This window comes from Silurus aristotelis (assembly GCF_946808225.1).
Source record: "Silurus aristotelis genome assembly, chromosome: 15".
Taxonomy (NCBI): Eukaryota; Metazoa; Chordata; class Actinopteri; order Siluriformes; family Siluridae; genus Silurus; species Silurus aristotelis.
In genome coordinates this window covers 13995370-14018682 of record NC_139588.1, presented here as the reverse complement: position 1 = coordinate 14018682, position 23313 = coordinate 13995370, and the positions used below count along the sequence as shown (strand labels likewise).

The 23313-nt window shown below is 38.0% G+C and overlaps 1 protein-coding gene across 3 annotated transcripts in view; it reads right to left on the bottom strand.

The window, feature by feature from the left end:
* Positions 1-23313, bottom strand: part of gmds (GDP-mannose 4,6-dehydratase) — a 72898-nt gene that overhangs the window by 21867 nt on the left and 27718 nt on the right. For all 3 annotated transcript variants that reach the window (XM_083562144.1, XM_083562145.1, XM_083562146.1), the window contains 3 exons: positions 22977-23169; positions 22358-22462; positions 18291-18418 (listed from right to left, as the gene is read on the bottom strand). In XM_083562144.1, the coding sequence (XP_083418270.1) occupies positions 18291-18418; positions 22358-22462; positions 22977-23169 (426 nt within the window). The remainder of the gene's footprint in view (positions 1-18290; positions 18419-22357; positions 22463-22976; positions 23170-23313) is intronic.

Here is a 23313-nt window from a genome sequence, read left to right as displayed (position 1 = left end):
GGAGCGAAACAGAAAGGAGCTATGTAAAGAATGCACTGTTTTGATAAGATAACTGTTAAGATGGCTGCGAGAACAAAGTTCACAACCTGCATGTCTGTTTTCTAATTTAGCCATTATTACACAAAGCACTCACATGAGATATGGTAAAGGCAGAGACTTATAAAGAGAAAATGATAAGAGGATGGAGGAAGAACAGGATGAGGAGGAGAAAGAGAAGGAAGAGGAGGAGGAGAAAAAGGAGGAGGTAAGATCTGGTATGTTTTAACCTCTGGACTATATTAAACACCCCGTGTAAAACGTAATTAAAACCTTATTAGGCCTTCAAATCAATACCTCATGGACAATAAAGACTCTCTCACACACATGCATCTTGCTAAACCTTCTGATCCACAGCATCTTGAGCCAAATAACAATGTGACAGCAAAAATCCTACCACTGAGAAGATGAAGCGAAAAGAATATTTCTGAAAACTAATCAGCATGTTATCCCAGCACTAAGAACACAACTATATAAAAACTCCCACGATTTCAGTTGTTGATCAACTATCAATATTATTAAATTCTATCAATAAACATTTACAAATATGACTATATGTGGAGTTCATGACCAGATACCTCTGTTTATAAATTAGCCTTAATTAAATAATTTATACAAATGATTCTTATTCACCTTAAACTATTAGTTAGTTTTGAGTATTAATGTTTAAAAACCCTAAGCACAACAAAAAAACACAGTACCAACTTTTGTACATGGTAGAGTCTAAGTTGAAAGCTACAGGAATTTTTCCTCTCCATATATTTAAAGCTATGTTTGACCTTAAACCCTAAACTGGCTGTCTCACTTGAAATTCCAGCCGTGCAGCACTGTCACTCAGCGCGCTGCACATTTGGAATGAGGTTCAGAGTTATACTTAGTTGAGAAGATCGGTTTACAACAAAGGCTTGGCAGATTGTTTCTGGATAAAAATGTAAAGCTTGCAGAGCCAGGGTACTTAAATGCTTGATTGCTAACAAATTAGGTTGATGTTTGTCTTGTGCATGAACAAATCCCTGAATAATTGGTGATGGTAACTAGATTTGCTCTCTTCTTCCATAAACTCTAAGACCTTGGGGAAAGCTTTCATTATGTATGCAGAAGCTTTACACCAACTATAAGACTAGGGTCACATATTTCTCCAGCATAAACTATGCATTCGTGCTTAGAATGTCTTTTTGTGCACTCCAGGGGTTGCAAGATGACTAGAGAGACTACCAAATCATTTTTAATTGTTAGTCTACAAATATTCCAATCTACTGGATGGTTGATATTATTTAGCTTGAAGCGCAGATACTAGCTTCGAGTCACATCGACACTATATTGTCGTATATAGTGACCTCATCACATCTCGCACTGCACCACACTGTCTGAGATCCTCCAGCACTGCTCGACTGGTACCTCCTTCTCTCAGAATGAGAGGTAAGTACACTTCAAGGCTCTTCTCTGTTCTGGCACCAAGGTGGTGGAATGAACTTCCCCTAGATGTCCGTACAGCAGAGTCCCTGATTATCTTCAAACTTTCCAAGTTTGTAAAATTCGAGTTATATTTATATTAAGTTTGTAATCTTGCATACCAGTGTAGATTTATTCATTACTAGAGATTTAAAGCACTTTTGTACGTCGCTCTGGATAAGGGCGTCTGCTAAATCCCGCAAATGTAAATGTAAATGTATATTGTTAATTCAAAAAGTCTGACTCCTTTTATAACTCTACTGCAGGGCACTGAAATCCCCAATAAATCTAAATTATAATAATAATATAATAATAAAATTTTTTATATGAATATGTAAGCTTGAAGCTGTACAATCAAATACTCTCAAGAATCTAAAGGATTTTGCCCCCCAACATTATAAAAATCACCATGCTGAGGAACAGTCTTACTTTGCTCTTGGCTTATATTGATACATACTGACTCCAAAGACGAGGTCTGCTGGAAAAGGTGAAGGAGGTGGGGTTAAATCCTGCAGAAGCAAATCCAATGCATCATTATTGCTCAGGCTTGCAGCCATAGTTCTAGCTGTCAAGTAGGGCTTAGCCTGGGCTGTCAGCTAAAATAAATTCTATTGGCTATTTAACTTCTTCTGACTTCCTGTTTTAGTGGAAATGGCCTCAAAACATTGAAGAAAAAAAAAAATTTGCATGTTCCATGAGGACTTATAACCCTCCCGGAAACTGCTGTAGACATCACATCCTCCATCGAATGCTCTCAGTTTTAGCAATTTAATTCACCAACTCTTCCACACAAGCCCAAGGACTGCTATGTGCTTAAATATTGAAACATAATACAATGATAATTTCTTTGATTATTATTTTGTACACCAATTTGTTTGTTTCATTTCATTCTTAAATGTGTAGCCAAAACAACCTTTTTTGATACACAATTATAACTGCAGATCTTTGCACATGCAAATGTCATCTTTTATGTTTAAAATGTTATCAAACCTAAATGATGAATTTTGTTCTCTATAACAGTCTATGTAATGCAGACTTTTCACTGCAGGCAACAATTTGAACACAGAATATAACTGCCAGTCAGTGCGAAGGGGAAACCGATGTTCCCTGAATTTCATTGCTTTTGTGTGCATGTCTGATCAGTTAGTCGGCTGAACTTGTACATGCTACAGTAGGTTATACACACTAAACAGCATTTGTGTTACATTAAACAGTCATGTTCCTGATCCTGGCACACCCAAATACACAATTTTAAGATAATCAAACGCAGCGACGGCGGAGCAAAACTGACAGGTCCAGACGATTCCGAGTTAGTAATATCTAGAGTTATAATGAAATACATTTTTGTCATATTGGAGGCAAAGGCTCTATAAATCAGAATCACATGTTCTGATTTTGCTGAGCTGCTGAGACATAGTACTATGTGTTCAAGCTGTGGGTTGGCGTGTGTGACACAGAAATGAACAGACTGCTCTGTGTAAGTGTGTGTGTTTCTTGTTGGAGGAATTGAAGCACCTGCATTGAATAAAATCTGAGCTAAAGCAGCAGAACAATACATTTCTAATAACTGGGAAAGGGCAAGCTACTGTAGAGAATTCTAACATGGTCCAGCTGTGTGTGTGTGTGTGTGTGTGTGTGTGTGTGTGTGTGTGTGTGTGTGTGTGTGTGTGTGTGTGTATTACAGTGTGTGTCTGGCATGCCCTGGTTCATGTCAGGTTCTGATTGCGTTTGGCTGCGGCTGAAATGAGCCGAAAGGCTCTTTGATTAAAATAAGGGGGAGGAAATCCACTACAGGAGCAGAGCGAGAGGAAAATCCTGCAGTTGCCTGCACATTTCTTTCTCTCTCGCTCACACATGTTGCATTCACATTTGCAAGCCTTAAACCACACGTGATTTTCACTGATATTCACATCCACACATCACAGACAGGCTACGATACGAAAACCTTCTGCATGTGGGAGAGCCCTAATCCACACCCACAATCACATAACACATTCAAACCAATTTAATCTGGTTCTTCTAAAAGTCTGCACTTCCTGTAGAGACAGGAAGCCGGACGCACTTATTCAGCCTAGCGCTTGGGGTTTACTCACTTCCTGCTATTTCAACAGAGGAACCTTTCAAACCTTTTAACTACCTTGGCCATCTATTGTCTGTCTGTCGTCTGGGCCCTTAGGGTTTGAAATTGAGTGGTATTTTTCAGGAATGTGTGGCAGGGTCTCTAATACAGTGTTCAGACTATAGCTTACATATCCGTATGTAGTTTTTTTTGTAGGGTAGCTACAGCTCGATTTGAACACTAATATTTTGTGTTAACCGGAACTGACAAATTGGCACAAGGCATTTCGCATCACTAAACCGAAACAGAACTCCATACACAGACCACTGCTCACTTTAAAATACAAACATTTTCAACCCGAAACCATATTGCTAAAAATATAAACTAAAGTGACGTCCTATGTATTTTTCTTCTCTGCAATGGAGAACACACAGATTGAGGCCACTAAGGTTTTTATGGTCAGCTATGTGCACTGTCATGGAAATTATTGTACATTTCACCAAGTGAGAAAAGAAATAAAGAGGAGAGCGTGGATAAAACTTGTTTCCAGTGAAATGGTTTGGAAGTCTGATGTGCCTTACACTTTCTCTGACACTTTATATAGCAAATGCATTAAAGGAATCTTAGAAACAATTTTCCGTATTTGAAATCATTTAATCCTTAAAGATGCAAAAAGGATGATGAAGTAAGGTCTGAAACTGGCAAGAAAGATTAAACAAGACACACAATTTTCCCTAATAGAGTAATCTATGTTCTTCCCAAAACAATACATCGCCTCAGGTTAGTTAAAGCAAAGAACAAAGAATCATATAATAAAAGACTAACATTGTATACACATACAGATGCACACACACACACACACACACACACACACATATATATATATATATATATATATATATATATATATATATATATATATATATATATATATATATATATATATATATATATATATATATATATATATACACATGTATGGTTTTCTCATACATTGGTTCATACAAACCAAAAGTTTATAATTAGTTTATAATTAAATTGCTTATAATTGGAACTGCCCTCTGAAGTTGTATGACTGGATTCACATACTCTTTTGTAATCTTAAATGCTTAATGACATAACACTAGTTTGTTTAGAATAATATATTTTTTTCCAGCAAAGACATTTCTCTCCAATTTGGTGATTTGACCAACACTAAACACCCGTATCAGTAGCCGGGGAGGGCTATTTAGAAAGCACAGCTAATTTTGATCATTGGATTCCCAGCAACAAATTACTGCAGCATTGCCGGAGTCCAAACTTGCGATTTCTGGCAGCAGGGCGAACATTTTCCTGTGATGCCACTTGGCATCAGCAAATTCTAAATTGCAGGGTAATTCTGACTTTAAGCTACACCTCATTATATTCCCCAGAAATGCACTACATGTCTGCAAAAGTCCTGTGTTGTGGGAGAAAGTGTGTGTGAGAAAAAAGAGGATAGGCGCAATGCTATCTTGAACATTAAAAATGAAGTACATTACTAAAACGCAGCGGGGGTGCCTATAAACCTTAAGCTGTGTCTAAATCAGGACCTCACTACCTGCAGATGTGAAACTTCCCACAATTCATACTTTTCCCACTATATGGAGGAGAGCGAGCATGAAGGTGGCTGTTTACAATCCAACAGGGATTACCACCTCCTGGGCCACACACACACACACACACACACACACACACACACACACACACACACACACACACACACACACACACACACACACACACACACACACACACACACACACACACACACACACTTACTTGCAGCAGGTCTTTGTAATGGGCAGGGCAACATTTGACCTCTAGCCTCTAGGCTCTAAAAGAGAAACTCCTGCCATTAAACAGTCAATCTTGACCTATTATCCAATCCAATGCACCACTGCCCACATCTGGATGGTGTGTTTGTGTGTAGGGATGTTTAACAGCCTGGGTGTAGGGTCCTGACTGCTGAGTCATTAAGATGTTTAATGGTGAAAAGGTTCCAGCTTTGCTGTAGTTAAACCGGACTGACCTCCAGAGCCTTGACTCAGTGCGCTCTCTGTCCTGACTCTGGGGTTTTGGCGCTTCTTATAGAGCAGTATTTGTTATTTCGGCCGTTTGAGCCTAATGTAAAAAGGCTCAAGACTTGCAGTGGTGCACCTGTGAAATGCACCCCTGGGGAAACGCAGGCTCCGCCAACTATTTCCCGGCCCTTGGGGGAGGACTAAAGCAGAACCAGATGGGGATGAGTGGATCACTGGGTCAGTTGGGGTCGAGAAACGATGGAGCGCATTTGTGTGTGTGTGTTTGTGAGAGTACAAAAGTGAGTGTTTTTGTGTGCCACGTTTATCATGATACCTTCCAGACCAATTTATTCAAACAATCCCTGTTTGAAACTTTCTAAAAAAAATTTAATTCAAACCCAAAGAACAAAAAAAAAAAAAGGTGTGAATATGATGTCATGTATGGACAGTACTTTGAATAAATGCATGTGATTGATACTAGGGCTGCAACAACTAATCGTTAAAATCGATAATGAAATTCATTGTCAACAAATGCCATTATCAATTAGTTGGGCTGCTCAAGTTACGGGTTAGCGCGGAGGTAAGATCACACAGCCGCAACATAGTGATGGGTTCGATTAAAACGGTGCGAACAAACATTAAATCTAAAAGCAGCAAATAACAGCAGCAGTAAACGATTACAGTTTAGTCACTGGTGTGGTTTGAATTTACACCAATGCATATTTTTTCCATTTTCTTTAAAAACAAGCCTGTTAGCTTGCTGCGTTTTTCTGTTCCATTCTCTTTTTATAGCATTTCTCTACTACAACTGGTAAATTATCGTTTTTTAAACGTGATTTCGTGCGGCTTTACAACGTTCAAATGCTTGTTTTTGATGTTTGTATATTTAATTTATGCATATAGATTTTAATTATTGTACAAAATTAAATTCATTATAGATTCTAAATGCTTGTGATATAACTTGTATTGATTTATGCATGGTTGTCAATTTGCCATCTAGAAATGTTTTTTTTTTTTTTTTTACAGAAACATGAGTTAATTTGTTCAAGAAGAAATCCCCCATGCACTCCTCAACAAGCAGCCACTCTAAGGTTTAAAAAAATGTCTATATGTGGCCTTTGCATTTTTAAAGGCCCCTTTTTTATACATAAATTCCCTGAATTAGAGTTTTATATAGTTACAATGAGCAAAACATTGAATTAAATAAAGTTTTTTTCAATTAATCAATTAATCGAAATAAATAAATAAATAATAACAATCGTCCGATGAAACAATTATCAAAATAATCATTAGTTGCAGCCCTAATTTATACTTATTTTCACACCTTTTCCAATGTTGCTACATGACCCAGATTTTACAACAGCATTATTTTGTTTACACCTGTAGTGTAAACAAAATAATAATCATGTAGTTATTAAATACTGTGAACAAGTGGGGTGCTGTGGGGTGTTTTCACACAGTTCTTTTTATGTAAACTTTACTCAATCCTGTTAAAGTAAACCTGAAATAGATCTAGCTGTAAATGATCTCTGGTCTTTTTTCATTGGGGTTTTGAGTCAAAAGGAGACTCTGTTCTCTTTCTGGAAGTTGTTTTTGCCTTGATGAGATCTCAAACTACTTTTTGCTGTTTCCATGAGTAGTTTACCAGAGTATAATATTGTATAGCATCATTCAAATGAATTCTTTATATGACATGATGCTACAACTTGGCTGAAATGCTCGGATTAGATTAAAAAAAAAAAAAAATAAAATAAAAAATAGGCAAAACATTAGAAGTAAAATACCAGAAGTATTATTCACACTGTACCACCAACGCCAGCTCATGCCTCATGCCATAAGGATACTGACTAGTGTACAATCTGCTACATAAACTACACATGTACTGCATACTCGTAGTATTCTACAGTAACTACTGCTTCTCTCATTCTCTAGGATGTTAGTAAATTCATGGACTGATGTAGGATGAGGAGGCCTGGGGTGCAGTCAGCTTTCTAATTTATCCCAAAGATACAAAGGTTCATTCAAACATTCTAAAATCAAACACCACAAACAATACTGACTTTATGTGATGTGCACTCAGGAAACACAGAAGAAAACAATGCACAAAAATGCAACTGGACTAGCTGCAAGATGCGCTGGCAATGTATCTGAAACTGACATCTCATTTGTGGGGACACAAAAAGTTAAGCAACAAAGTAATAGCTTGCATAATATTTTAATAAAGTAATCATCTTTTAAATAGAAAGTCTGAAAAATAGTGCACATTAATACAAAAAAATATCTAAATGTACAGAACAAGCTATATATAAAAAATTACAAATTCTAATGAAGCTCGAGGTCAAATGCAATCCTATAATATCAAAGAGCCATAAAGTCATGAATTTCTATGTTAAATGTTAAAATTGATCAGGATTACTATCAGGAATAAATCAGACTATAAGTTAGAAAATTCCCTGGTAATTTTTTTTCACCAAGCTTCTAAACTGGTCTGGTAGCATTACATATCTAAAGCTGTACAGGCAGAGATCTTAATTTAGCAGAAGTATCCTGCACCTGGCAACACTGATTCTACTGCTCTAAGCAAAACCTACCGCACAAATTTACACCTGATTTTGTGAGGCAAAAAATACAATAAGCAAAACTAATTATTACTGGAATATGCAAATCAGCTACGCTGTCTTGTTTTGTGCTGAACTTCCACTTTTTGCACGATCCTCAAATGCATGTATGAGTCAGAGAGGTGAACTTGCACATGTATGCCACTTACATTGTTGCGAATTTAGGCTTGTGTGACAGTTTCACACAAAACATGCCTTGTTTGTTTTTTCCACAGAGCCAAGGCCTAAAATTAAAATCCAAATGAAGTTCTAAAGAAATTTGACAGCTCTAATACACACATACACGCCCACGAAACAACAAGATGTTGAGTGATAAGGCCGGAGGACATGGTCCCGAGAACCTTTTGTGAAAACATGTCAGGTAATTGTGTGTGATGCATTATTACCTGTAGTGGAAGAGAATGACAGAAAACTCATCAAGTCACTTAACACCTTCTTTCTATCACACACTCACACACATTCTCGCAGAGGCCTCTGCTTTCGCCTGTAGTCATTACCGAAACTATCCTGCGCCGTTCAGGTGGGCATAATGACAGACAAATAGACAGAGATGACACTGCCCACATCATGTACACACACACACACACACACACACACACACACACACACACACACACACACACACTATTTAGTCACTCATTCTGTTGTTGACAAGAGAGCAAAGAGGGTTAATTTAACACAACTGCCCTCGATCAAGCTCTCTGACCAGGTTGTTCCTGCTTTCCAGAGTGGGCCTACTTAAAGCATTATACAGTGGAGGAGGGAATGGGATGGGATGATTAGGGTGTTCAGCAAGCAAATACGTACATGGCGTACATACGTATTTAAGTGCCATATAGCGTACAACATAATGACAACTGGTGCACCAAATTAAACAATGATTTGTGACTTGAAAAATTGTATATATACTTACATTTCTTACATTTCATAAAAAATAAATAAATGTAAAATAATGTAATCATGTCAAATCATTACACCTGCATAAAGAGCAATTTGGTGTATTAATATAAAGGGTGTATAAAAGTAAAACGTGGATTTTAAACATCCAATATTTTGCGCTCTCATTGAATGTGAAAATAATTAAAAAAAAAAAAAAATAAAAAATGTAAATAAATCCCAGCCCTGATATACAGAGTACTACATATTAATCAATTTCAAAAATCTCTCTCTCTCTCTCTCTCTCTCTCTCTCTCTCTCTCTCTCTCTCTCTCTCACACACACACACACACACACACACACACACACACACACACACACACACACACAAAAAAAAACTGTTTTTATTGCCTGTTATAACCAATCTGTCATGGACCGGCTTCATAGAGACAATAGTCAATGCTCAACAGTCTCAAGTGGAAAAAAAAAAAAAGTAGAAGAAAAACACGAGGCTGTACACCCATTTAGCTCATAGTGAGGTTAAGAGTGCAACACCCCTGACACACACACACACTGCTATATTCTAATCATTTCCAATCAGATCTGGCTACAGAGCTGCACTGTTCTCTTCATACAGAGACTATTTGGCAGGCGGCTGGTCCCCCTCTGAAACACACCCACACAACCCTTTCTTCCTTTCGCCTTCTGCTGTCCAATGTTGCATGGCTCTTGCTCCACCACTCCACTCTAAACTGGAAACGGTAAAACTGTGCGGCCCTCTGTGAGAAAAGTGTGCGCAGAGATATTTTAACTGGAAAAGCACCACGTCATAAAATGCGTGTGTAAGATTATTGTGTCGTCTATTCCAGTTCTCCCTATTAGCAATTCACGAATGATGCAAAAAAGAAAGTGTGTGTGCGTGCAAAAAGCAAGAGTTCAAATAAATAAATAATGAAAGCAGGTGGAATTGGTGTAGGACCCAGACCTGTACCAGCAGGATGGAGGGAGAGAAAGAGAGTCAACATGAGGAAGAGTGAGAAAGAGCAAAAGTATAAATTATTTATGAGTGGAAAAATATGATTGATGTGGGATTTTTCATTTCCCGTAAGTGTACACACACGCACATGCCAGGAGCCTTCTGGACTTCCTCTTGCCCTTCAATGGACAAACAGGGTCTTATGCAGAGTAAAAGTAAAACTCAATTGCATACAGAAACCTGACCAAACACACACACACACACACACACACACACACCTGTCCGACTGGCCTGAGGTGCAAGTTTGTTTTTTTGGTTGTTTTTCACGGAAGGCATCAGGGCACACATATCTGTGGAAGTTTGCATATTCCCAAATTAACAGAGGTTTACTGTCAGGATAGCTAGAAAAAAGACTTACTGAGCCACTAACCAGGTCTGCACATTTTGGCATTAATAAGCCAAATTCAAACCAAACCACTGAGTCATGTTTGGATGAAACGGTTCACAACAAAAAAAAATAGTAAACAATAAACAATGTGACTATTCCATGCCAGGAAACATTAACAGACCTCTTCTGGCCTGTCACGTGAGTTCACTGTATATTTTCCTCTATTTCAGGGACCCTAACTGAACCAGAAAAGCCACAAAAACATTACGCTTTTACTATAAAGATGCAGTTTGTAATAATTAAAATATTCCTAGACCTGTAATAATCATATAAATTCTTCTATACATTAGAACAACCTGATCGGCAGTGTTGCCAAGCATCTGGCAAGTTTTTTCTTCCTTCACTGCAGGCTTCTGTTTAAACAGTTCTGGCCTGAAAATAAGCCCCGCCCAAAAGTGAATCAGAGCTGCTCAGTACTGTCTCTTTTCCCTAAAAGGGAACTTACAAGACAAACATAGTCTTTACAAAGAGAAGTGTGTGTGTGTATGTGTGTGGGTTTGTGTGGGTTTTTTTCTTTTTTGGGGGGGGATTTTTTTATTATAATTTCAATTTGTCCTGCAGGCAGCAGATGGCTCCAAAAATGACTGGCCCTATACTGTACAACCTAGCACGTCAGATGTCTGCTTCTCATCAGCAATATCTTATGTATTTACTTGGACATTAGTGTGTTAAATGGATGCTTCATTTAGTCCATTGAACTACACACATTGTGTTTCCTCACGGACCATTATTACTGATGCACCACCCACTAAACTCTGGAGAGCTCTAGACAGGTAAAAACACGCTGCAGAGTGAAAAAATGGAGGAACGGGGAGAAAACAGCGAGGGGCGAGGAGGGGATTCAAGCCAAAGAAAATGACAGAAAGTTTCCAAAGTTTGGGATCATTTCAAACTAGAACATTAAGAAAACTCAGTACAATGAGTTTACCTTTATTTTATAGAAATTTTAAATAGATTTGTATGTTTTAAATAATTTTTTTAATTTATATATTTGTATTTGCATTTTGATGTAATATGGCAATTGAATGCACTAAACCGGTTTAGTTTTAACAGATATTCTTCTGTGCGATTTCCACAATAAAAATAAAACAAATTACTTGTTAATTCTAAGAGACCTGTCTATTACCTGTTGTATATTTAGTATTACTCTTTAAAAAAGAAATAGTACTTATTATCTTATTACTCTATTAATCGATGAAATAATCGGTAGAATATTTAATTCTCAAAATAATCAATAGCAGCAGCCCTACTGACATCCAAATGGATGAATGAACACAAATCTCCTTAAACGTACTCCTCTAAATCTAGAGGGACATCTTTCAGAAGACCGGATATTATAATATTAACATCAAATGTGGACTAAATGGTGTCCACAAACTTTTGTCTAAAGAGTTTATATGATCATTTTCAAGAGCAAAAAACATGGAAACACCATAGAAACAACCATCAAATTCTAAATCCTGTTATCTTGCACAGCCACTTGCCTCATTAATCCACCCAATCACAAATTCTGTTAATTTCAGCAAATAACTAGATTCATCTTTGTATCATTTATGATGTGTATTAGTAAACTTATAATGTGCATTCTCCTAGCTATTCTTATTTATGATCATTTCAATGTATGTAATAAAATAAAAAAAATTTAGGCACTTGGTTAGTCTCGTATTTGGGGGAACAGTTACTGAGAGAATATAAAGCTGGAGCAGCCAGATTTTAGTTTTACCTAATGGTAATACAAGCTATAATAAACAATAAACATACATATACAGAGACAGATTTACTTTCTTGTTTCCAACTTTATAAAAGACAAACCCTGTAACACTGAACACAGAGGTCAACAGTAAAATACGCTGCTACGCAGAGTGATGAAGTGAGAGTGAATGTGTGTGTGTAAGCGAGACAGGGAGTGCGCACAATCTCGGTAATGAAAGACGTAGCTTGCTGACAAAGCAAAAGAAATATAAAGTGAAGCTACAATAGAGAAATATATACAGCCGCTCGTGACCCGAACAGTGAAAGGTGAATGCAGGGTGAATAAGGTTCAACGCCACGTTTGAGAATATTAAAGAAAGCGGCAAACGTAAATCCATTTGTCATTTGCTCCAGCTTGCTCTGGTTCTATCGCTAACACCCCCCCCCCCCCCCCCGCTCCTCTGATCTTTTCTCTGCCGCTCCCTCGCAGTGTGAGACTCGGAAAGTTAGAGGTTCTGGTTACAAAGGGCATGTGAAGAGAGAAGAAGAAAACAGAACACAAGACATAAGAGCATGTGCTTTCATCCTCAACACAGCAGGAAAGTACTCGTCCATGTCAATCCCAGGGACAGCAGCTGCCGCACACACACACACACACACACACACACACACACACACACACACACACACACACACACACACACACACACACACACACACACACACACACACACACAGAGTGTTTCCATAACTATACTTGTAAAGACCTTTCACTAATTAATGATATACCTACAGTTACACTGAACCCAATTTTTCCAATAGTTTACATTACAAATAAATAAACACAGTGTTCTTCAATGCAGACCAGACAAACATGCCCCATGAGGTCAACAGTGTTAAGATCTCTGTTTTTTTACTCAACGAATCAAACATAACAACTAAACAAGATGTAAAATTATACATTTTATACAACTTTATTGCTGTAAAGCTGCTTTGAGAAAATGTCCATTGTTAAAAGTACTATATATATATATATATATATATATATATATATATATATATATATATATATGTACACAATAATCCCGTGTTTATCGTGGTGGTTACGTTCCAAAATCGCCCGCAATAAACTGAAAACCGTGACACCACCCCAAAAATGCTATTTTATGTATACAGTACTGTACTTTCTTAAAATTTTACTTCATTTTATAATTAATGATATTTTTATTAAACTCCATAAAAAGAATTCCCTATAAGTTTTGTGCTATCCGTGAGAGACCGGAAAAAATCAGCTAAACGAATTAGTTATGTGGCAAATACAATTCCGCGATAAAACGGGACGCGAGATTCGAACCACGGAAAAGTGGGGGATTACTGTATATATAACTGTACTGGTGCACTTCGAATTAAATAAGGGCTAAATATCATTAAATTGTATTTTTCCAGTTGGATAAAATTTAAGTGCTGTATGGAATTTATTTTACACCTAAAGTGGTCCCTGGCTGCAAAATAGTTTAAGAAGTCCTGATTCAAAAGACTGAATTAATATTGCTTTATTCTGCATAGGAAAATATACAACCATTTTAATAACAATTATCATGCAGGGCTACACAGTAAACTGTCAATCAAACATGAAATATTAAGCGTGACCCGACTGCAGCCCCAAGAACATTCAGTCCGAGACGGACCTAAATTGAATCCAAATCAGATTACATCATTAACAAGATCTTGTCTGAAATCCTAATCCGAACCGAGTGCCACGACTGCATTACCTTGAGCTTTCACTTGAGTGAAAATTTTGGAGAACAATATTCATATCCAACCAGACTAGCTGGACATGTGATGGCCATCTCAGATACAAAACATCACACACCTTTCTATTCGTGGGCTTGTATAAAGGGATTAAGTATGACCTTTCTGGGAATATACTGAGCATTTCCTTCTTTTATTAAGTGTAGGTCACTGAAAAGAAGAAACAGGTCGTTTGAGTCTTGTTTGACAGTTTATGGTTAAAATAGTATAATCTTAGATTATAAGTGCAACTAAGCGGTTATGGAGAAAGCTTTTAACATTATTCATAAAATAACTTTCTGAATCTAACTGACTATCTGACTAACTGAATCCTTTTCTTTTTCAACATAGAAAGATGGGTGCATGATCACGGACCACCAAAATAGCTTTAGTGCACTATGCAGTATATTCCACATCTCTGAAACTGTACTGGAGGTTCAGACTATCATTCTAACAAATAACGTAGGTGTTCTGTTGATGGTGGAGGAGAGCTTTTTCTAACAAAAACACCTCCCACAGGCGTTTATTGGGGTTTAGTTGGGGTCTAGTGACTACTCCCACCAGAGTAAAATTTCCGTTTAGAATAAATGTGATAAATCTGTCTTGAGTTACAGTAAATGTAAAAAAAGAGGACAAAGCATGACAGCAAAATGTCTCTATAGAACTTCAGAGACAATATTTACGACTTTAATGTGCTAACTGTCTGTATATACTGTACTTGTGTTTTTCCTTAGAATTCTAGAGTTATAAAAGTCCTCATAAATTAGAGTATAAGATACACAAATGCAATTTTTTGAGCGGGACAGTCCTACTACATCTACCTACGTCTACATCTACCTACGTCTTCTGTCTGTTTACATTTTTCCTGTAAATTCTGTTTGACTTTTTTGTAGATAAAAAGCGCTTTAATGAACAAAGATCTGACAGATTTTCTCAAAAAGTTAAAAGTGACATGTATTCCGAGCACTATTGGGACACTTGGTCCTCTCATGAGATTTAAAGCTGCTCTTTCTTTCTTTCTTTCTTTCTTTCTTTCTTTCTTTCTTTCTTTCTTTCTTTCTTTCTTTCTTTCTTTCTTTCTTTCTTTCTTTCTTTCTTTCTTTCTTTCTTTCTTTCTTTCCTTCTTTCCTTCTTTCTCTATCTCTCTCTTTTTCTCTCTCACACACACGCGCTAAGGTGGTCTAAGCTTGCAGCTGTGTTTGTTTCCCTTGTTGGACATAGGCCACTGGATTCTAAACCCCCCCGAACCCTCCATGCTAACCTCTCCACCCTTAAAAAAAAAATCTAACTCTGACTATGCACCACACACACTTCATCCAGCCACTATACATGAACATCAAGCAACATACATTGTGATTGAGATATAGATAGATGGATAGCTACAGAAATAGATAGAAATACACAGATAATACCTGGTGTGCAACTTATATTATTTTAACAGACCTTGAAGAGCGATGTTACTAGTATAATGTAGCTTTTGTCCCATCCTTTTTTTAGTGTTGCTATAAGACTTCTTGAGAGAAGAAAATATTTGCATCAAAGTGGCAAGCTATTCAAATCTCTCCACAGAACTATTTATTCCTAAAACTAATGCTTATAATAAATCAATCAATTAATGAATTCATTAACTAGCTTAATTAAACCAGTAATGGTAGAACAAAATGCAAAAACCTCAGCCTGTATGCTGCTTCACTGTGTGAGCTGCACCTGTTAGAGGATCATACCAAGTAATCCTATAACAATCACAGTTAAATCTGATTACACTTTTGCAATTCACTAAATCTCTTTATGTTTAATGTTTTTTCTAATACCATTACCAGTGTGGAAGACATGTGGATCTTCCCCAAACTGTTACCACGAAGGTGGAGACACACAATTGTACAGGACGTCTTTGGATGCTGCAGCCTCCAATTTTCCCTTCACCTCAACTAGGACACCCAAAACTGTTTCAGCATGACAATGCCCCTGGGTACAAACAATGGTCCATACAGGTATGTTTTACATGGGTTGCAGTGGAAGATCTTGACTGGCCTGTTACAAAGATCTGACCTGAACCCTACTGAACCCTTTTGGGATGAATTGGAATGCTGACTGCACCCCAGGCCTCCTCACCATACATCAATATTTGACTTTACTAATGCCCTTGTGGCTGAACGAGCACAAATCTCCACATCCACAATTCAAAAACTACCCAGAAGAATGGAGGTTATTATAACAGCAAATGGAGACTGACTGTGGAATGAGATTTTCAAAAAGCACACATTTGAATCTTATGGTCAGATGTCCACAAACTCTTGTCCAAACGGTGTATATAATAATAATATACTCAAAACTACACATGGGTTCAGAGTTTAGGCACACACATGAACAAACTACTCTCTCTACCTTTCTTTCCCTACCTATCTCTCTCTCACACACACACCTCCTCTGCTTTCTCCTAAAAAGTCGTATTCACTCTGACCCAGCACTCACACTCCTCTTTATCGCACACATACACGTAGACACAGACTGCATACATGCTGTTCTCTCTCTCACAGATGATGCAAACATAATAGCACAAACTATAGTTTTTAGTTTTACAGTAATGGTGCATTTTCCACAGCTGCTATTTTAAAGCTGTGTGACTCACAGGACTTCACAGATCTCACACAGAGTCACAAATGGTACAAAACACCTCCATTTTTCTAAAAGTCTCCCACACACCGTGCCGAAGCCCAGAGCTCTCACATTCAATTTGACATGGACTGAAACCACTGTGCGTTTAAAAAAAAAAAAAAAAAAAAAAAAAAAAAAAGAAGAGAGAGAGAGAGAGAGAGAGAGAGAGAGAGAGAGAGAGAGAGAGAGAGAGAGAGAGAATTAGCTTGGTTTAAATATATATCAAGATCAGAGAACACAGCAATATGCCTGTGCTTAACATTGTGGCTGCTTTCTCCCAATTATAAAGCTATTTTAAACAATAGAAATAGTTCCCCTTGTCCATAAGGGTGCTTTGTAAAGCTTTTGTTCGCCACTGGAGATGTTTACGTTGCTCACATGAGGGATAACTTCATGCCTAAGTCGCCACACCCTTACATTACATTCACAGTATTTGGCAGACACCCTCTTTTTTTTTATTTATAACTCGGAAGTTTAGGGGTTAGGGGCTTTGTTCAAGGCCTCCAGAAGCAGCAGCTTGAGGTGCTGTGATTTGAACTCATAACCTACCGATAAGAAGACCAAAATTGTAACTACTGAGCAGGTTCTCAGGTTTGATTGTAAACTTGGGTTTCTGCCCGCCTCATGCGTTCTCCTTGTGTTTGTGTGGATATTTTCTGTATTGTCTGGTTTCATCCACCTCTATTGGTTTATATCTATTTTTGGACTGAAACTGAAAACTCGAGGCAAAAAATTTACATATGTATGTAACTGTATATATGTATGTGTGTGTATATAATTTTCAGTCACATGTACTATATCAGGGGGAATAAAGTAAATCAGTGCATCCGCTTGTCCATGTTAATAGAAAGCAGTACATCTTGGAAAAACATGTTAGACACCCCGGCTTCAAGTGAGTGTGTAACGACTTCCCGACGATTGTTTGCATAGCACTAAAGCGCAGATTAAAAGCTTTGATGTTAGCTATATTATCGCCACAGCTCCAGCGCAAAAATGACAAACGCAAATGTGGAAATCAAACACGACATCGCTGATACAAAGGACTAAAGATACTAAGTAGTATTTGCCATGATTCTTCTATACCTGTATATTGTAATGATTTTTTTTGTCCGCATTATTTTGTTTGGTTTATAGCAAGGCCTCTGACCTCCACATCCTGATTTCTGTAAAACTGCATTTTGACCATGTTTATTGTTAAAAAGACTGTATAATTGAATTTATAAACTATACTTAGGGAAGAGGAAGTTTTTCAAGTGATTATTGTTTAATGATATACCCATCCAAATACAAAAAAATTTGAGGGAAGATATTTTGTTGTTCATCTCAGGGATGGTTGCCATTTCAGTTGTCACTGATTTACAACATGCATATTCACATTATGTGAACAAGCAACAGAGCTGTAAAATAGACTAAGAGCTAGACAGGGATTGTGTGTGTGTGTGTATGTGTGTGTGTGTGTGTGTGTGTGTGTGTGTGTGTGGTGTGTGTGTGTGTGTGTGTGTGTGTGGTGTGTGTGTGTGTGTGTGTGTGTGTGTGTGCGTGTGTGTGTGTTTATATATATATACACATACATACATACATACATACATACCTACATATACACACACATACATACATACACATACATACATACATACATACATACCTCTACATAGTCTTTGGCATGACCCCAGTCTCTCTTGGAGTCCAGGTTACCCAGACTGAAGCACTGTAATTGGCCGAGGTGGATCTTTGCCACTGAACGGCTAATTTTCCGTGTCACAAAGTTAGAGCCTGCAAAATACACACAAACACACACACATGCACTTAAATAATACTATTTATACAGTCTCAATTCATTTTCAATAAACATCATATTCAGTGTCCTTCCCCCTCCATTTTGCATATCTTTAACTTATTTTTCCCTTTCTTTCCTTCTTTTTTTCACTTTCCTCTCTTTTCTTCCACCCCCGACGCAAAATGTCAGGATAAATCTCAGTTGTCAGGCCAAAATAAATCCCACAGTGTGTCAGTCAGTCAGTAATTTAGTCGCGCACACAAACACAGGCACACACAGGCATAAAATGAGAGTCTTGTCTAGTCAGTGGACCACCCCGGAGGCATCGTGAGCCACTCCAAACGTCCTGCAAAGCTGCCAGAGAAACATACACACACACACACACACACACACACACACACACACACACACACACACACACACACATACGTGCACCGATCTGTGGGAAACCTTGGACGCTTAAAAAGACCTGCTGGGCTGGGCTGCGTTTAAAAGCAGACAGAGGTTGAAGCTGTAATGTAGTCAGTAACTCCAATCCACCACAGCTGCAGGAGCGGAACATGGTGGCTCAGGCTCGGGTTACGCTCGCAGTAAACAAGTCCAATAGCCTGAACGTTCAATAAGCAGCTATTAGAACTATGGAACTTCCTCATTATGCGTGTGCACGTGGACATGCGTGTGCACGTGTAAACGTGTTCGAGTGAGTCATTGCTGTTGTATTCATTTGCTGTTGAGCCAAAAGCAAAAATCATTTGTATTATACGTGCTATAGCATTTAAATGATCGGTTCAGCACCACATTTCCAGTAAAGACCAGACTGAATACTTTCAAATGTAGGTAAAAGGAAAAACTTTTTTGAGCAAATGTAAATGCTTGTGTGAATTTAACTGCATATTCAAGATGATTTTTTTTTAACATAACTAGTGTTTTTGACATTCAAATTAGAATGTAAATGTAAATATATCCAGTGTAATAATCCATTAATTCCTACCTAGTGTAATATGTGTACTAAATACAACAAATAACACAAACACGTTAAGCTACGAAAGCTAGACAGGATTGTTATTACTGCATCCTCTCTCTAAAATCACAAATGATGTTATTTGTAATATCTCTATACACATTTAATGAGGTCATACACGACAGAATACTTCAAACCTACAATTACTAATAAGTTTTTTTAATTTTTTTGCACAAATAATTAAAATTCAATAAAATCTTAATTTAAATATTGCTTTCTTGCCTGTCTCACATGAATGTTTGTATGCCCTCAATGTATTTCTGTGCACATATACACAGAAATACATTGAGGGAAGTTTATTAGTGTCGTTCCCCCCCCCCCCCCCCCCCCCTCCCCAAGAGGCACTGTGCTCCATCACAAAGGGTTCCTTCACCACACAACGCTCAGGGCCAGGTGTTAGAGTTTGGCAGGAGCGGATCAGGCAGCTCAAAGCCGAGCACTCTAAACACTGCGACTGCTAGCACTGTGGCGGGCAGCAGGAGATCTGATTTCATCTACCATGTTTGGCGATTGACGAAAGCGTGGCTATAATGGATTTGCTGTGTGCATGTTAGCGTGTGCTTGAAAGGCTACGACGGGCTGTCTCCACGCGCCGGCTCGTGTTTCCTGTTGGAGTGTAATTATGTGTGTGAGGGGAATCGTGAAGAGGAGCAGAGACGCAGAGTGCTGACCGCAGCCTGAGATCTGCCTGGCTAAATTCCCCCTGCTCAAGGGAAGAAAAAAAGGAAAAGGAAAAAAAAAAAAACAATAATAAAAAAAAAACCCGGTTGTCTGCAGGTGTGTTCATACGAAAGAGCAAGAAAAAAGAATTTTTAACCCATAAAAAAAAAAAAAGAAAAAAGTTGTTTAAAAAAATCTGTGCCTTTCTCTGTCTGGACTGAGTCTTTTAATATTTTTCAGCTGTAATTAAAGTCCTGTCATACAAATATGAAGAATGCAAACTGGCAAGTTTTGTTCTACTTTCCGTAAGTCAAGCGCGCGTGTGTGTGACGAGTGACATTAATTTTTAACACTAAAGCAGCATCTCTGTCATTTGCCTCCTTGGTTACTGTGCCAAAAAAGGTGAACACAAATGCAGGTGTGAGACACAGTGAAGAGAAACGTGTTCAGCTTTGCGCATGCCGGAAAGCTGAGAACTTGATCACATCAGTACAGCTGCTGGTCCCTCAGCTGAAGTGTCCAGGTCTTTAAAGTGTTCCTCTTTCATCAATAGTAAGTTTTCAGGAGAAAACAAAGCTTCAGTGACAACAGTTGTCAGCATAATGTCTATTTTGTTCTATTTTGGGAAAGTGGTAGCTCAGGGATTACGGTGTCAGAAGGTCAGGACTGATCAGAGTGATCGGGATCACTGCTGGGCCCTTGAGCAAGGTTATTAATTCTCACCTGCTCAGCTGTATAAATGAGATAATTGTAGGTCACTCTGGATAAGTGCGTCTGCCAAAAGCATAAATGCAAATTTTTCCAAATTATACGTTCTAAAAGTTTTGCTTATGATCCATGATTATTTTAACAGCACAAGACTGATAATGTCACCAAATTATACAGTCCTGAGTATCGCTGTGCATCAGGACTTTTATAACACTTACGATTTAAAGCTACAATACAGTGAGATCCCACTTTCAGAAAAAAACTAATTCTCACTAATACACTACACAAAACAATAGGAAATTAGGCACATATTTAACATTGCAGTTATTAAAGCTAATCATTATTACAATCCTGAATATTCTACTCATTTAAAAATTTACATTTACGGCATTTGGCAGATGATTTTATGAGGAGCCACTTAGAATTACAGTATGTTCATACAATTCATACAATTCAGTGCTTGAGGCTCAAAAATGGCAACGTGGTGGTGCTGGGATTTAACCTCACAACCTTTTGATCAGAAGACCAGCATCCTAACCAGTGAGCTACCACTTACTCACAGAACACAAACAGCGCTGGTTTCCAATATCATATAAACAGCCCCTTTATGTAATATAAATGTTATATAAAATATAAAATATATATATATATAAATAAAACACATAAAAGGTTGTTACATTTATATCTTTAATATCTAAACTAATATTATTTATATTTTGGGCTTATCATTTGAAATTATATATATTTCAAAACTCTATTAGGATGTTTAACTTGTTTGTTTTTGGTGCTGTCATTTGTAACTCCCACCCTAACAAAACTGTTATATTTTCCTGAAATATCCTAAAATACTGAGCTTTTATTATGAGATCTTCACAGCAGATTATTAAGCAACATATTTCTATCCACAGTAGCTGAGGTTTACTAGATTCATGGTGGATTTGTGTGTGTTATTGTTGGTAAATGGCACCTCGGGCCTGTACCAGCCGGGATGATTGTGTATGACTGGTAGCAGAAATGTGTTTAAAATAAAGAGGTTGAAATGCAGAACAGAGTTTCAAACATACTATGCTCGGTGATCTACTCCTGGAATGAAAGTCTGCCTCATGGTGGACAGGAAATTAACCCAGATCCGTCCCCTCCCTCTGGCCTACACATTGACTTTCCTTCTCTACCTCTCTCTCTCTATTTGCAGTCATGTACATATCTACGCTTCCCTTTCTCTCTTCTACTGCCTTTGTTTCTGTCCGTCTGTCTGTCTGTCTCGCTCAGCTTGTATACACTACTTCCGGCTTTGGAGTTCCGGAAAAAAAATCCTAAAATATATTTGTCAGCATAACAGACCTTCCAGGACCCCACCTTTTTTCTGTGTGTGTGTGTGTGTGTGTGTGTGTGTGTGTGTGTGTGTGTGTGTGTGTGTCTGTGTGTGTGTGTGTGTGTGCGTGCGTGTGGTGGGTGGTGCTGCTCTTTACAGCAAACTGTACATCACCATTCATCACACACCCTCTTAAAAGCAATTACACTTCCCGTGTGTGTTCCGTGACCTCACCTCTTCTAGGGCTTTCATGATTGAAAAGGATTCCATTCACAGCATACATATTATACGCCTCCCTGAAGTTCACTACTATCCAGTAGGCATAGAGCTTAGCAGCACCTGAGACAGACACACACACACAAAGACAAAGTTAAAGTTAACCAGAAAGTATGCACCATCAAATATCAGATATACATTTTCTCCATTAATTATATGCAATTTAACTTCATGGAAAAACTAATACTTGTGCAAAAACAAGAGTTTTGAAGGTGAGGTCTATAAAATGTATTGAGTCCTATAATCATCATCATCAAAACTACAAGCTGCAACAGGGCATGAAATAAATCTGGCTAGCTTCTTCATTCTACTGTTCACAATTTTCCGGATTAGAAGTTCTCTATCCTTAGGCAGCTCATGGCTCTCTCTCTCTCTCTCTCTCTCGCTCTCTCTCTCTCTCTCTCTCTCTCTTTTTCCTCTGTTTTTTATACTTTAAAAGGCAGCTCATGAGAGCATTTTTATTTTTTCAACTTAAGCGATCGATTTTGGGGAAAGAGGAGGCTTGACATTCGATTATGCCGATTGTGATTTATTTTGCAGGTGGCAGAAGGCTGTATGAGTGAGTGTGTGTGTGCACCGTAAGGTGAGCGAGGGTAAAACGGCGTGGTCTCTTTCTGTGGGATCTCCTGCACTTTGCCGTACAGCTCGCTGGTGGAGGCCTGGTAGAAGCGCACATTATTCGTCAAGCCGCATGTCTTTATCGCGTCCAGCAAACGCAACGTCCCCACACCGTCGACGTCTGCAGTGTATTCTGCCAGGTCGAAGGAAATCTGTAAAAAAACAAAACACAAACATATTTTTCATTACAAAGGAAAACTCCTGATCTTTACTGTATTGTTTGTGTGATCATCGCAGCCAAAATTCCCAGAGAAAAAAAGCCAAAAACCTGTTTGCCCCTAACACACTTCTCTATA